Source organism: Betta splendens, chromosome 15 (assembly GCF_900634795.4).
Source record: "Betta splendens chromosome 15, fBetSpl5.4, whole genome shotgun sequence".
Classification (NCBI taxonomy): Eukaryota; Metazoa; Chordata; class Actinopteri; order Anabantiformes; family Osphronemidae; genus Betta; species Betta splendens.
The window spans coordinates 3,291,906-3,305,204 of NC_040895.2; the positions used below are offsets into that span (position 1 = coordinate 3,291,906).

The 13,299-nt window shown below is 43.5% G+C and overlaps 1 protein-coding gene across 8 annotated transcripts in view; it reads right to left on the reverse strand.

Annotated features, from left to right (window-relative positions):
- vps8 (VPS8 subunit of CORVET complex) overlaps nucleotides 1-13,299 on the reverse strand; it is an 82,339-nt gene that overhangs the window by 54,296 nt on the left and 14,744 nt on the right. For all 8 annotated transcript variants that reach the window (XR_008692670.1, XR_008692671.1, XR_008692672.1 and 5 more), the window contains exons 7-13: nucleotides 12,445-12,569; nucleotides 6,849-6,935; nucleotides 6,670-6,737; nucleotides 6,353-6,506; nucleotides 6,220-6,279; nucleotides 6,003-6,110; nucleotides 3,731-3,811 (exon numbers count right to left, since the gene is read on the reverse strand). Coding sequence is in view for 5 of the 8 variants with exons in the window: in XM_055502780.1 (XP_055358755.1) it covers nucleotides 3,731-3,811; nucleotides 6,003-6,110; nucleotides 6,220-6,279; nucleotides 6,353-6,506; nucleotides 6,670-6,737; nucleotides 6,849-6,935; nucleotides 12,445-12,569 (683 nt within the window). In the remaining 3 variants the exon portion in view is untranslated. The remainder of the gene's footprint in view (nucleotides 1-3,730; nucleotides 3,812-6,002; nucleotides 6,111-6,219; nucleotides 6,280-6,352; nucleotides 6,507-6,669; nucleotides 6,738-6,848; nucleotides 6,936-12,444; nucleotides 12,570-13,299) is intronic.

Below are 13,299 nucleotides of genomic sequence, written 5' to 3' on the forward strand. Positions count from 1 at the left end.
GAAGCGTCGACGTGTGCAGATCGGCAGTTCACTACTGCTGTGCCAACTCCACGGCCCCAGCGTTTGGAGGAGACGCAGGGCGTGGAAATACAGCGGGGCAGTCCCGTTGCACAACATCTGGTTCTGGTTTCGGCCCCTCGGCGTGGAACGTCAACGCCGCAGCCGAACTTCCCAGTACCTGCACCACGGTGCCATAAGGTGGTGGCGCCGTTCAGTGCGATTCAGCGCGACAGCACATCAGCTGTTGCCTTCACCTCTTCATGTTTGGCTCCGGTTCCGGCTCCACGTCTAGTTTCGTCTCTGGCTCAGGTTCCGGCTCCACGTCTGGTTTCGTCTCTGGCTCAGGTTCCGTCTCCACGTCTGGTTTCGTCTCTGGCTCCGGTTCCGGCTCCACGTCTGGTTTCGTCTCTGGCTCCGGTTCCGGCTCCACGTCTGGTTTCGTCTCCGGTTCCGGCTCCACGTCTGGTTTCGTCTCCGGTTCCGGCTCCACGTCTGGTTTCGTCTCTGGCTCCGGTTCCGGCTCCACGTCTGGCTTCGTCTCTGGCTCCGGTTCCGGCTCCACGTCTGGCTTCGTCTCTGGCTCCGGTTCCGGCTCCACGTCTGGTTTCATCTCTGGCTCCGGTTCCGGCCCCACGTCTGGTTTCGTCTCCGGTTCCGGCTCCACGTCTGGTTTCGTCTCCGGTTCTGGCTCCACGTCTGCCCTCGTCTTTGGCTCCGGTTCCGGCTCCACGTCTGCCCTCCAAGAAGGGCGCTTATCTGAGGGTGGGGCTGCTTCTTGTTTCCCCGAGGGCAGCACCACGTAAGGTTCCTGTCGCCAAGCCACGTTTGACCCTTGAGGTTCCTGGTGGTCCAGTGGAGGCCACGTTTCGTCGCGGTGGTCCAAAGAGGACGCCGTTGGTTCCTGTTCGTCGTGGTGGTCCAAAGAGGACGCCGTTGGTTCCTGTTCGTCGCGGTGGCCTTTGTAGCCTGTTCCCCACTCATAGTGAGTGTGTTTTAAAATACAGTGCAGTCTAGTTTGACCCTTGTCCGTAACATAAGGAGGGCCAGGAGTGAAGCGTGTCCAGAAGTAGTAAAGATCTGTCAGCGGACTCCTGGATAAAGTGAAGCTCTGGAACTTTCTGAGCTGTTCCCTGGACTAAATTCTACCCGCGCCTCCCTAGCTCATTCTGTGCCACAGCTTATTCCAGTCACAGCTTCACAGCCCGTTCCAGTCACAGCTTTACAACCAGTTCCAGTCATGGCCCCTCAGACAGTTCCGGCCATGGCCCCTGGCCTGTTGCTGCTACCGACCCACAGACTGCTGCAGACTCACATGCTGCCCCTGAAGCCTCGACCACCAGACTTCTGTCTGTTCCAGTCCCATGCCCTGCCTTGAATCCACAGCATGCAACTGTTCCTGTTGTCAAGCCACGTCTGACCTCTGCTGCTCCTATCGCCAAGCCACGTCTGACCTCTGCTGCTCCTGTCGCCAAGGCACGCCTGACCTCTGCTGCTCCTGTCGCCAAGCCACATCTGACCTCTGCTGCTCCTTTTGCCAAGCCGTGTCTGACTTCTGCTGCTCCTGTCGCCAAGTCACATCTGACCTCTGCTGCACCTGTCACCCAGCCATGTCTGATCTCTGCTGCTCTTGCTGCCAAGCCACATTAAGCTCCAGTGCATCAGTCATGACCAGCTTAAGCTACAGCACAGCAGTCACGACCATCTCAAACTTCAGCGCAGCAGTCACGACCATCTCAAACTTCAGCGCAGCAGTCATGACCATCTCAAACTCCAGTGCAGCAGTCACGGCCAGCTCAAGCTCCAGTGCAGCAGCCACAGCCAGCTCAAGCTCCAGCAGAGCAGTTATGTCTAGGCCAAGCCTCCGCTCAGCATTCACGTCCAGTCCAAGCTCCGGAGCAGAAATCATGGTCAGCTCAAACTCCAGAGCTGCAGTCATTCCTAGATCCAGCTCCTCCACCGCAATCACATCCAGCCCAAGATTCTGCGCTCCATTCATGTCCAGTCCAAGCCACTCCCCCCCCACCTCCCCCTGCATGTCCCTGATAAGGAGGAAGGAGGCGTCACATAAGAGCAATGCCAAGTGACTGGTGGACTTGACAGAAGACCACAGCACCCTACCTGAACAAGATCCAGTAACCAGAGTAAGTCTCAGGTATTAAGAACTGGACAGCACAAGGCCCCTTACATGATCCATTCCTACATGGTTAACGGAAGGCCAAACAGTCCTGATCCTGAAGGACCCTCAGAAGGGAGTAGGATCTAACTACCGCCCAATAACCTGCCTCTGCACAACATGGAAGTTCCTGTCAGGCATCATAACAGCTAAGATGAGCAGGCACATGGATCAATACATACAGGCAGTGCCCAAAAAGGAATTTGTAGTTACACCAGGGGAGGCAAATCACCAGCTACTAGTAAACAAAGCAGTCAGCCGAGACTGTAAGACCAGACATGCCAACCTGTGCACTACCTGGATTGACTACAAGAAGGCCTGTGACTGAGTGCCTCATACATGCATCATGGAATGCTTGGAACTATACATAATCAACAGGACTCTAGGAACCTTCATCCAGAACTCAATGAGAAAGAGGAAAACAACCCTAGAGGGCAACTTCAAACCAATCGCCCAAGTCAACATCAAGTGCTGCATATACCAAGGAAATGCTCTGTCCCCAGTGCTGTTTTGCATAAGCTTGACCGTCTGAGCCAGATCATCACCAAGACTGGTTACGGGTACCGTACCGTATGGAATAACTCAATCAGGATCAGGGCAACCAACACCTACGCTCTGCTGGTCATCAGGTACCCTGCTGGCATAATAAACTGGCCAAAAGAGGAGATGGAAGCCACTGACATCAAGACAAGAAAGAGTTTAATCCCAAATCCAGCACCCTGAGACTGTACGCTAAGCGAAAGGAAGGAGGCCGTGGATTAGTGAGGGTCAAAGCCACTATACAGGATGAAACAACTAAGATACATGAATACATCAGGAAGATGGCCCCAACAGTTGACTTGCTTAGTGAAAACCTTAGACAGCAGAAATCAGAGGAGGCACCCTCATGAAAGGACAAAACCCCTGAACGGAATGTACCACCATCAGATAGAAGAAGTAGCTGATATCAACAAATCCTACCAGTGGCTGGACAAAGCTGGACTGAAAGACAGCACAGAGGCATTAATCCTAGAAGCACAGGAGCAAGCTCTGACTACCAGCTCAATAGAGGCTGGAATCTACCATAGTAGGCAGGACTGTGCAAAAGATGCCCCTGAAACAATCCAGCACATAACAGCTGGGTGCAAGATGCTAGCAGGAAGGGCACACATGGAACGCCATAACTAAATGGCTGGCATAGTGTGCAGGAACATCTGTGCTGAGAACAGGCTGGAAGTCCCAAATGGGACACACCTCCAAAGGTGATTGAGAATGATTCTGTAGGACTCTCAGATACAGATTGACAAACTGGTAATGGTCAACCAACCCAACATAGTAGTGGTGGACAAACAAGAGAACAAGGCTGTAATTATAGATGTAGCAATCCCAGGTGATAGCAACACCAGGAAGAAGAAGCACAAAAAGATCGAGGACTGAAAGAAGAGATAGAGAAGATGTTGAGGTTGAGGGCACCAGTGTTACCCCTCTTTTGTAAGGAAGAGTGCAGTACTAGGAACAGCTAAGATACTGGAAGGACCCTAATTTAGTTTATTATAAGATCTTGAGTTTGGTAGTTACACTTAGGCTGATGATGTCACAGCTGAGGTGGAGTTGTCTTTGTTTGATGACATGGATGGTGCCCTCTTCCTCCCTTTTTACCTAAACAAAACAATACAGTGATACAAAGGAGATGGATAAAATGTTTGTAGCAAATGCAATATAAAAACCTATAGAATTCTAGACTGTAATCACATGCACCAGATGTCGCTATACTCAACCTGAGTTATTCTATGCCAACATCAAAATTATTCTGCACAACACTGGCTTTCCTCTCCCAGCTCTATGAAACCCTGTGCAATTTATGTTAAAATGGGTTGGTAAAACATATGACTTAATATTAATTATTAATTAAACCAAGTGCAGGCTGAGAGTCAAGTACATGTTGCAATTTCATATAACTACAGACGTGGACAAAATTGTTGGTACCCTTTGATCAATGAAAGAAAAACTCACAATGGTCACAGAAATAACTTTAATCTGACAAAAGTAATAATAAATAAAAATTCTATAAATGTTACCCAATGAAAGTCAGACATTGTTGTTCAACCATGCTTCAACAGAATTATTTTAAAAAATAAACTCATGAAACAGGCATGGACAAAAATGATGGTACCCCTAACTTAATATTTTGTTGCACAACCTTTTGAAGCAATCACTGCAATCAAACACTTTCTGTAACTGTCAATGAGACTTCTGCACCTCTCAGCAGGTATTTTGGCCCACTCCTCATGAGCAACCTGCTCAAGTTGTGTCCGGTTTGAAGGGTGCCTTTTCCAGACTGCATGTTTCAGCGCCTTCCAAAGATGCTCAATAGGATTGAGGTCAGGGCTCATAGAAGGCCACTTTAGAATAGTCCAATTTTTTCCTCTTAGCCATTCTTGGGTGTTTTTAGCAGTGTGTTTTGGGTCATTGTCCTGTTGCAAGACCCATGACCTGCGACTGAGACCAAGCTTTCTGACACTGGCCAGTACATTTCTCTCTAGAATCCCTTGATAGTCTTGAGATTTCATTGTAACCTGCACAGATTCAAGACACCCTGTGCCAGACGCAGCAAAGCAGCCCCAAAACATAACGGAGCCTCCTCCATGTTTCACAGTAGGAACAGTGTTCTTTTCTTGATATGCTTCATTTTTTCGTCTGTGAACATACAGCTGATGTGCCTTGGCAAAAAGTTCAATTTTGTCTCATCTGTCCATAGGAAATTCTCCCAGAAGCTTTGTGGCTTGTCAACATGTAGTTTGCATATTCCAGTCTTGCTTTTTTATGATTAGTTTTCAACAATGGTGTCCTCCTTGGTCGTCTCCCATGTAGTCCACTTTGGCTCAAACAACGACGAATGGTGCGATCTGACACTGATGTTCCTTGAGCATGAGGTTCACCTTGAATCTCTTTAGAAGTCTTTCTAGGCTCTTTTGTTACCATTCGAATTATCCGTCTCTTAGATTTGTCATAAATTTTCCTCCTGCGACCACGTCCAGGGAGGTTGGCTATAGTCCCATGGATCTTAAACTTCTGAATAATATGTGCAACTGTAGTCACAGGAACATGTAGTTGCTTGGAGATGGTCTTATAGCCTTTACCTTTAACATGCTTGTCTATAATTTTCTTTCTGATCTCTTGAAACAACTTTTTCCTTTGCTTCCTCTGGTCCATGTTGAGTGTGGTACACACCATATTACCAAACAACACAGTGACTACCTGGAGCCATATATATAGGCCCACTGACTGATTACAAGGTTGTACACACCTGTGACGCTAATTAGTGGACACACCTTGAATTAACATGTCCCTTTGGTCACATTTTTTTCAGTGTTTTCTAGGGGTACCATCATTTTTGTCCATGCCTGTTTCATGAGTTTATTTTTTAAAATAACTCTGTTGAAGCATGGTTGAACAACAATGTCTGACTTTCATTGGTTAACATTTATAGAATTTTTATTTATTATTACTTTTGTCAGATTAAAGTTATTTCTGTGACCATTGTGGGTTTTTCTTTCATTGATCGAAGGGTACCAACAATTTTGTCCACGTCTGTAAAACACCAAAATTATACCAATGTTGAGCAAAATAAAGTAACAAATACTATAAATAAAATATATGTATATTTTGTGTAGACTAACATGTCAACACTGTCACATCTTCTCAAATATTAACTGTACAGTATTGTACAGCAGAAAGATACTTCAGACAGTTTAATTTAATTTAATTTAATTTAATTGGTTGGTAAATAAATAAATGATCAAACCACTCTAAACAAAAAATATCTTTAGAAAGTAAGCTGAGCAGATACCAGGAGGAAGTGAACTGTATCTCCTTTGCAAAAAGCCAAGATTGGGTTGACCATCTTCTGAACAGGAACAAACTGCCAGGCCAGCTGAGGAACACTGGATGGATCAGACTGGTAAATAAAACACATTACATTGCGTGAATTAATTTGTGCCAAAAATGCTAATTCCTGTATAAGATGTCCCTTCACCCTAAAACATAACTGCTGGGTAACTACAGACCTTGCTGTAGGGAAATGTCATCCAGACTTTGAGGGAGGGCTTTAGTCCAATTACCAGAATCTGGTGAAAGAAAAATAAAAAGGTAAATTTGTTAGACATAGATGTGTGAATGTTACACACAATGTTTGTGTACCTTAGTGAGAGAGGCCATGGCCAGCAGAGAGTAAAGCGTTATGGGATGGTCTTTGAAGTCAGGGAGAGCATGCAGCGGTTCAATGCAGCACACCTCCCCTTTAGAACCACTAAAGAGACATCGTGATTCACAGGAGCGCATCCCCATCACCCTCCTGAAAAAGAAGGAATGACAGCATTGACAGAATCACAAAGGGCAGAGGTTCCAAGTGGGATCATGCCCTTCTCTCATGATCAGAATGGCTTTCACTGTCTTAGCTATGAACAACTGTCCTGTCAGATTAAAACAAGAAATAGACTGATATAGTTTGATGTTACCTGAAGGCCAGCTCGAAAACTGATCCTCCACTGTCATTGCACACAGCAAGAGTTGGATCATCTGTGAACTACAGAATAAGAAACCATTTAATAACAAGACCTCTTATAAACTGTATTAGTGTTATTGTTTTAGAGACATTTTTGGTCCTCTAAAGACAATGATAATTATGTGTGTATACCTTCACATGCAGTATGGCTGTCCCTGGAGGGTGGGCATCAGTGATGGTTCTCAAAAGCTTCCCAGTAGCTAAATCCCACATTGTTATCTTAACAGGCAGATACAATAATGTTGTGAGTAAGGCTGTACAAGGTAATAAAGCAGAGCACCAGTACCTATCTACCAACTAATAAAGGTTTTCTTTGTGTAATAACATACACATAGGGTGAGGGCACAAATAGTACCCTGCGTTGCTGGGTGCGTTGCTGTGCAGCTGACAAAAAAAAAAATCAGGACGCTAGTCTAGTTTTAACCACCAGGTTACAATGAAATTCACATAAAGACATTATCCATGGCTAGTGTTTCTTTGGGGGATTTCCTATGTCCTCAATAGTCAATAGTAAGCTGGGTTACTATTGTCTTGACTAAGTTGGCATAAGTTCAATCCCTTGTCAGTGCTCTTACTATGCAATTTTTTTCTGAACAACATAGTTGATGTCTTAGTTATTTTCTGTGCACTACCAAGGTATAAGCGTTCTGTTTAGTTTAGGACAAATCTGAGCCACAGCAGCAAAACATTCTTGTTTTCATTCTCCTCAGCTTTTTTGTGTCTTTAGATAGCAGGCATCTCTGAAGAATATGTACACACCCACCACAACAACATCTGATACAATATATTGGCTTCACATATTTCCGTGATTATGGTTTGCGGTAATAATAATATAATTTCAGCGCACATGGTGTCGTAATGACATAGAGCGCAGACCATCTGCGACTACAGCTGCCTATTTAGGTTTTAATTAGTTAATAAATGTTTTCCAGTGGTTGTAGAATTTACGTAAATAACCGTAATAATCATGGGTGATGCAATTTGTTTTACAGCAGCCGTAGATCTGTTGAAATCTATGACATGACAACAGAACTCAGCAGATCCACTCATTATTGCTGCAACAAGTAAATTCCTATGTTTACTCTAGGTCGGCTCGAAACTGCAGGAGTGAGGAGGCAGTTTAAATTAGCACACCTAGACTGCAGCAGCAAACTGACTGTTGGAAGCTCTAGAGATGCCTGCCTGATTTCTTGCCACAGCAGAAAAACCTTGGTTGGATTCTTCTCAGTCAAACAATCCTGTAACACGGACTACAGGCACAGACAGTCTCCGGCAGACTCATACCTCAACCTCAGAAGAACAGTTTAACTCAAGAAGTTAAAGTAAAGTCCGGTGGGTAAGAACATGTGGCGTTTTTTCACTGTCCACTAGTGTAGCCTATTTGTTAGCTAACAAAGGTTAGCATTAAGATTATTTAGCTTTGGTAAAATTGTAAGCAGTAGAAAACGTTTAACTGAATATGACCTGTCGGTCACCTGTCAGTGAACATGTTTTTGCTCCATTGGACATTGGTTAGTAGTTAAAAAAAGAAAACGTAGCTTAACTGAATATGACCAGTCAGTCACATTTTAGTTAACCTAGCAACATGTCTTTGCTCCATGGGACGTTTGTAAGAGCAAAACGTTTTAACTGCATGTAGCCATGTAAGCTAAGCAATAATATCACCAGAAGCTTAGTGAGGACAAATAATCTTTATTTTCATATGATTTTTCTGTGTTTTGTATTTTGCAGTTGTTCCCATTCCTGTTCCCGTGCATTTGTTAGGAAAAAATGGTCTGCTTTGTGTTTCAGACCACTGAGCCAACAGACACAAAAGCCTGGAAGAAGACTTCCAGTCATCTTGGGGGATGATCGTTCCACGTTCTTGAAGACCTGCTGTTACAGTCCTCAGCCCAACCCTGCCTTTTGTTTGCCTCTGTTTCTGCCCTTGACTCTGGCCACACCTCCTCCCAATCTTCCCCTCTGCCACCTGGACTGAAAGTTTCCCCGCGGTCCCACCAGAGTGGGGGCCGGTTCTACGTTCCCTGCGATCCCACAGGACTGGAGACCGGTTCCACTTTCCCTGTGGTCCCACCGGAGTGGGGGCCGATGGCTCATTTCCTCGCGGTCCCACTGGAGTGGGGACTGGCGGCTCGTTTCCTGCAGTCCCACCGGAGTGCGTGCCAACCCCTTTTTTTCTGCGGCCCACAGGAGGTCGATTCCTCTCCCCTACTGTCCAGAGTGGCAGCTCCTCTCCCCTGCGGCCTCCAGGGGGCAAGCCCCCAACCCCTGCGGGCCAAGATGGGTCACCCATGGACGATGACTTTTTTTCCTGTGTGCCCTCTGAAATGGACTCCTGGACTAGTGTATTGTTTTTCGGGCCTGCCTCCTGTTTCCCCCATCATCCCTCCCAGCTTGGTCTTGAGGCAGTTCGTAACACCTGCACTGTAAGTCTTCAAAGTTATTGTAAAGGTTCATGGTGGTGATGCAAGTAGATAAGGACTCAATTTAGCATGAGGGATGTTTATGGGCTTGCAGTTTTGTCTTGTGTCTTACTGCTTTATGAAATAATATTTTTTTTCTTGGGTTTACAACCAGTAGACATGTCTAATTATAGTACTTAAAAAAAATTATACTGCTATACTAATAGTTTTCTATCTTAGGATGTTACTGACAAGGACTCGTACAGTGAAACACCAGTGGGAATCCAGAAAATCCTCAGGTCAACCCATCCAGACTGAGAATCATCTTGGAGGGGACTGTTAGATGAATTGGCCAATCTGTCTCGCATTTTCTATCTTTGGACTGGCCACGCGCTCCACCTGGACTACCCTATAAACATTTTTACCTTTTGTTCAGCAGCTGCTATAATGCTCAAGCTGGGTAGAAGTGAGCGTTCTCCTAAAATTCAAACACTGAAAAATCAACCCATGGCTAGTTCTGATATTTAATTTCTTACTTTGCGATTTTACATTGTTTGGTACTATATACAGTATATTGTATGGCATAGTATGTATGGTTGGGAGTTAAATGTTTTGTTGTATTATATATAATAATTAATAATATATATATAATATAATAATAATTATTATTATTATTATTGTTGTTATAAGTTCTTAAGCCAGGCATCTCAGGGGACAGCTGATGGGTCCTAGAAAATGTTTGCCATGTGGATTGATTCGCGGACATTTACCGTAGTGGTTTATATGTATACATACGTAACTTGTTCCGCATATTAGCTCGGTTGAGCTAGTACTGCTGTGCTTATTTTACGAGGTCCTTAACTCTTGAATGGGAATGGTCATATGGATGAGATGTTCCAGCGATAATTAGCTTATTCAATCCAGCTAAATAATTAACATGTTTTTTGGTTAAATCAATTAGATAATTATTGCACTGAATGTAAAGTTTTAAATGAAGTAGTCTAGCAGATTGCAAACAGCTAAATGACAACTTCTGCATGACTTTGCAGTCTGATGGGTTTAAATAATTTCAATTTGCAATAAATTAAGTAATAAAATCCTCCATGTTTCTAAAAAGATTTGTGCACACTATAGGTTTGTCCAGCCAGACTATAGGAAAACAAAAGCCTCATGCAAGCTGCATGACAGCTTGTTTGCCCATGTGATACGACCTCCAGAGATTCATATACAATCATAGTTTTGGACAAATACAATCATAACAATCTATTACAGAAACTAGAACATAGCATCGGAATTAAAGGGACAACATTGGGATGGTTTAAATCCTATTTGTTGAACAGATTTCAGTTTGATCATGTTAACGACAAATCCTCCATATGCACTAGGATTAGCTTTGGAGTACCGCAGAGTTCTGTACTGGGTCCATTACTGTTCAGTTTATACTCTTATGCCTACTTATGTCTCCTCTAGGTGAGATTATTATATATTTATTTATAAATAGAATTTTTCATTGTTTTGCAGATGATACTCAGCTATATATGTCTTTGGAACCAAATGAAACAGATTAGTCAAAATTTGTGTAAAAAAAGTTGTGTAAAAGAAGTCCGAAAACTTCCTTCAAAATTCTTATCGGTGGCCCTAAAAGTCAGAGAGACACTACTGAGTCAGATAGCCACCCTGGATGGCATAACATTACCTTCAGATTCTACTGTGAGAAACCTTGGTGTAATCTTTGACCAGGATCTCTCTTTTACAATATACATTAAACAAATATTCAGAACCACCTACTTTCACCTTAGAAATATAGCTAAAATCAGAAGCATCCGCAGAGCGATGCAGAGAAACTCATCCATGCATTTGGTACTTCTAGGCTGGACTACTGTAACCCTTTATGAATGTCCTCACAGCTCCTTAAAAAGCCTACAGCTAATTCAAGCTGCCAGATTTCTCATTGACCTTAGAAAGAGAGATCACATTTCACCTTCATTAGCTTCTCTGCAGACTGGCTGTCTGTAAAATGTAGAATAGAATTTAAAATTCCCCTACTCACCTACAAAGCACTTAATGATAGAGCTCCTACTTATCTTAAAGACCTCATACTTCCTTATGCTCCCAGCAGAACACTTCATTCTCAGAGCGCTGGGCTACTTGTGGATCCTAGAGTCTTTAAAATGTAGAATGGGAGGCCGAGCTTTTAGCTCCCAAGGTCCTCTCCTGTGGAACCAGCTACCTGTTCAGCTTCAAGAAGCTGACACACTCTCCACCATCAAGATCAGGCTTAAAACTTTCCTTTTTGATAACGCTTATAGAGATGGTTCAGGTAACTGGGAATGATTGTTAGTAACAGGAACCATCTCTTAATTAAGCTGCAATAGACATAGACTGCTGGGGGACTTAATTTACACATTGAGTAAATGTTTTTCCTTCTATCTCCTCTATCCAATAACCTCTCATCATCAACTAACTTCAACTAACCTTGTCTTTTTCTCTCCAGTAGTTACATCCCTCTCTCTCTTTCTCTCCCCCATTCTGTCCTCACCTACAAGTATCATCGGACTCAGAGCTCTGTGTCTGTGATGGGCAGCTGCAGATCCAACCATCCTGCTTGTGTCCAGTCTCTGGTCCAACCATCCTGCCTATGCTCTGTTGTTGCTTGTTGTTGTCTCTCTTGCTATCCCCTCGCCCCAACCGGTCAAGGCAGATGGCCGCCCACATCCAGCCTGGTTCTGCTGGAGGTTTCTTCCTCGTTAGAGACGGAGTTTTTCCTCTCCATTGTTGCTGTCAAATTGTAATTAAAGGCTCGCTGTATGTAGGATCTGTTGAGTTTAGTTATGTAAGGTCTTAAACCTTACCTTGTAAAGTGCCTTGAGATAACCTTGTTGTGATTTGGCGCTATATAAATAAAATTGAATTATACACGAGACCCTAGGCCATGTGACTGATAGAAGAACAGAAAAGAGGATAATAATTTGTGTCTAATTTTTGAATATCAATTAAATGTCCTTGAGAAATTACGTTCACATGAAAATAGTGAGCAGACAACCAGAAAACCTTATGATTTTGGCCATGGCTGTGTTGGCATAAAATAGGCATTAAAGGCCATCAACTACTTTTATCCATGTCTACATGTGCCTTAGAGCACAACTAGAGATCCTAAAGACATTTCAATAACTCAGGTACACTACTAATTGTGATTTTAGGTACAGCCATCAGCAGTAGTCCTATAAATGTTTTACAGCACCAATGAGCACCCAGTCATTAACCTCTTAGAAGCCAAGGTGTGGTTAGGGTGTTGTTGTATATGTGTTATTAATTATAAATTGTACCTGTCCTTTAGCAAACCCACAGAGAAGTCTTGAGCAATCTTGGTTGATACTGATGGCTGATACAGCCCCAAACTCTGCCCCCGTCATCTTGGTGCCCAGGCAGAGACGCAAAGCCTGATTGGTATCTGGAGAAGAGAACAAAAACAAACATATAATGTCTGGGACAGGGGAAAAGCCTGAGAAATCCTGTGAGCGGCAAAATTAAGTTTAAAATGAACGACTTGAGGATTCCAGTTTTTAACTTCAGTGGAAGAAAAAATATAAAACAGAACAATAGCAAATGACAAAAAGAAAACAAAAGATAGGGCCAGGAAAAAATATTTAACAACTGGGCATGCTCCAAATTAGCACGGTAAAACTCAAACAAACGTCAGCCACTCAGTTAGGATGCAAGATGAACATCTGTATGCACAAATGTCCAATCTGACAAAGGTGTTCATACCTTTTCCTGCACAGACATCATTATGTAAGCAGTGTAAGGAGACATGGGTCAGTAATGCTAAAAGCTCAGCTCCAGTCAAAACCCAGCAACATTTTCATGTAATTTCATCTTGTATTAGTTAATGTACAATATTGAGAACACTACTCAAATATGGTTAATGACTTGGAATTAAAACCTTAAAACCTTAAAAAGAACAGCAATGACATGACTCCTTTTTATTCTTGAGCTTTACTTTCTACCTTGTTCTCACAGAGCTCAGTAAATAGAGGTGTAATGTTTGTACTGTTGCCCAGTGAACATGGCCGAGCTGATTTTCCAGCCAAGAAACAAATAATAGATGCTTTGAAAACGTCCAACACAAAAAGGGTAGAACACAAAAGCAGACATTCATGTAATCATTGTAATTTGCCACG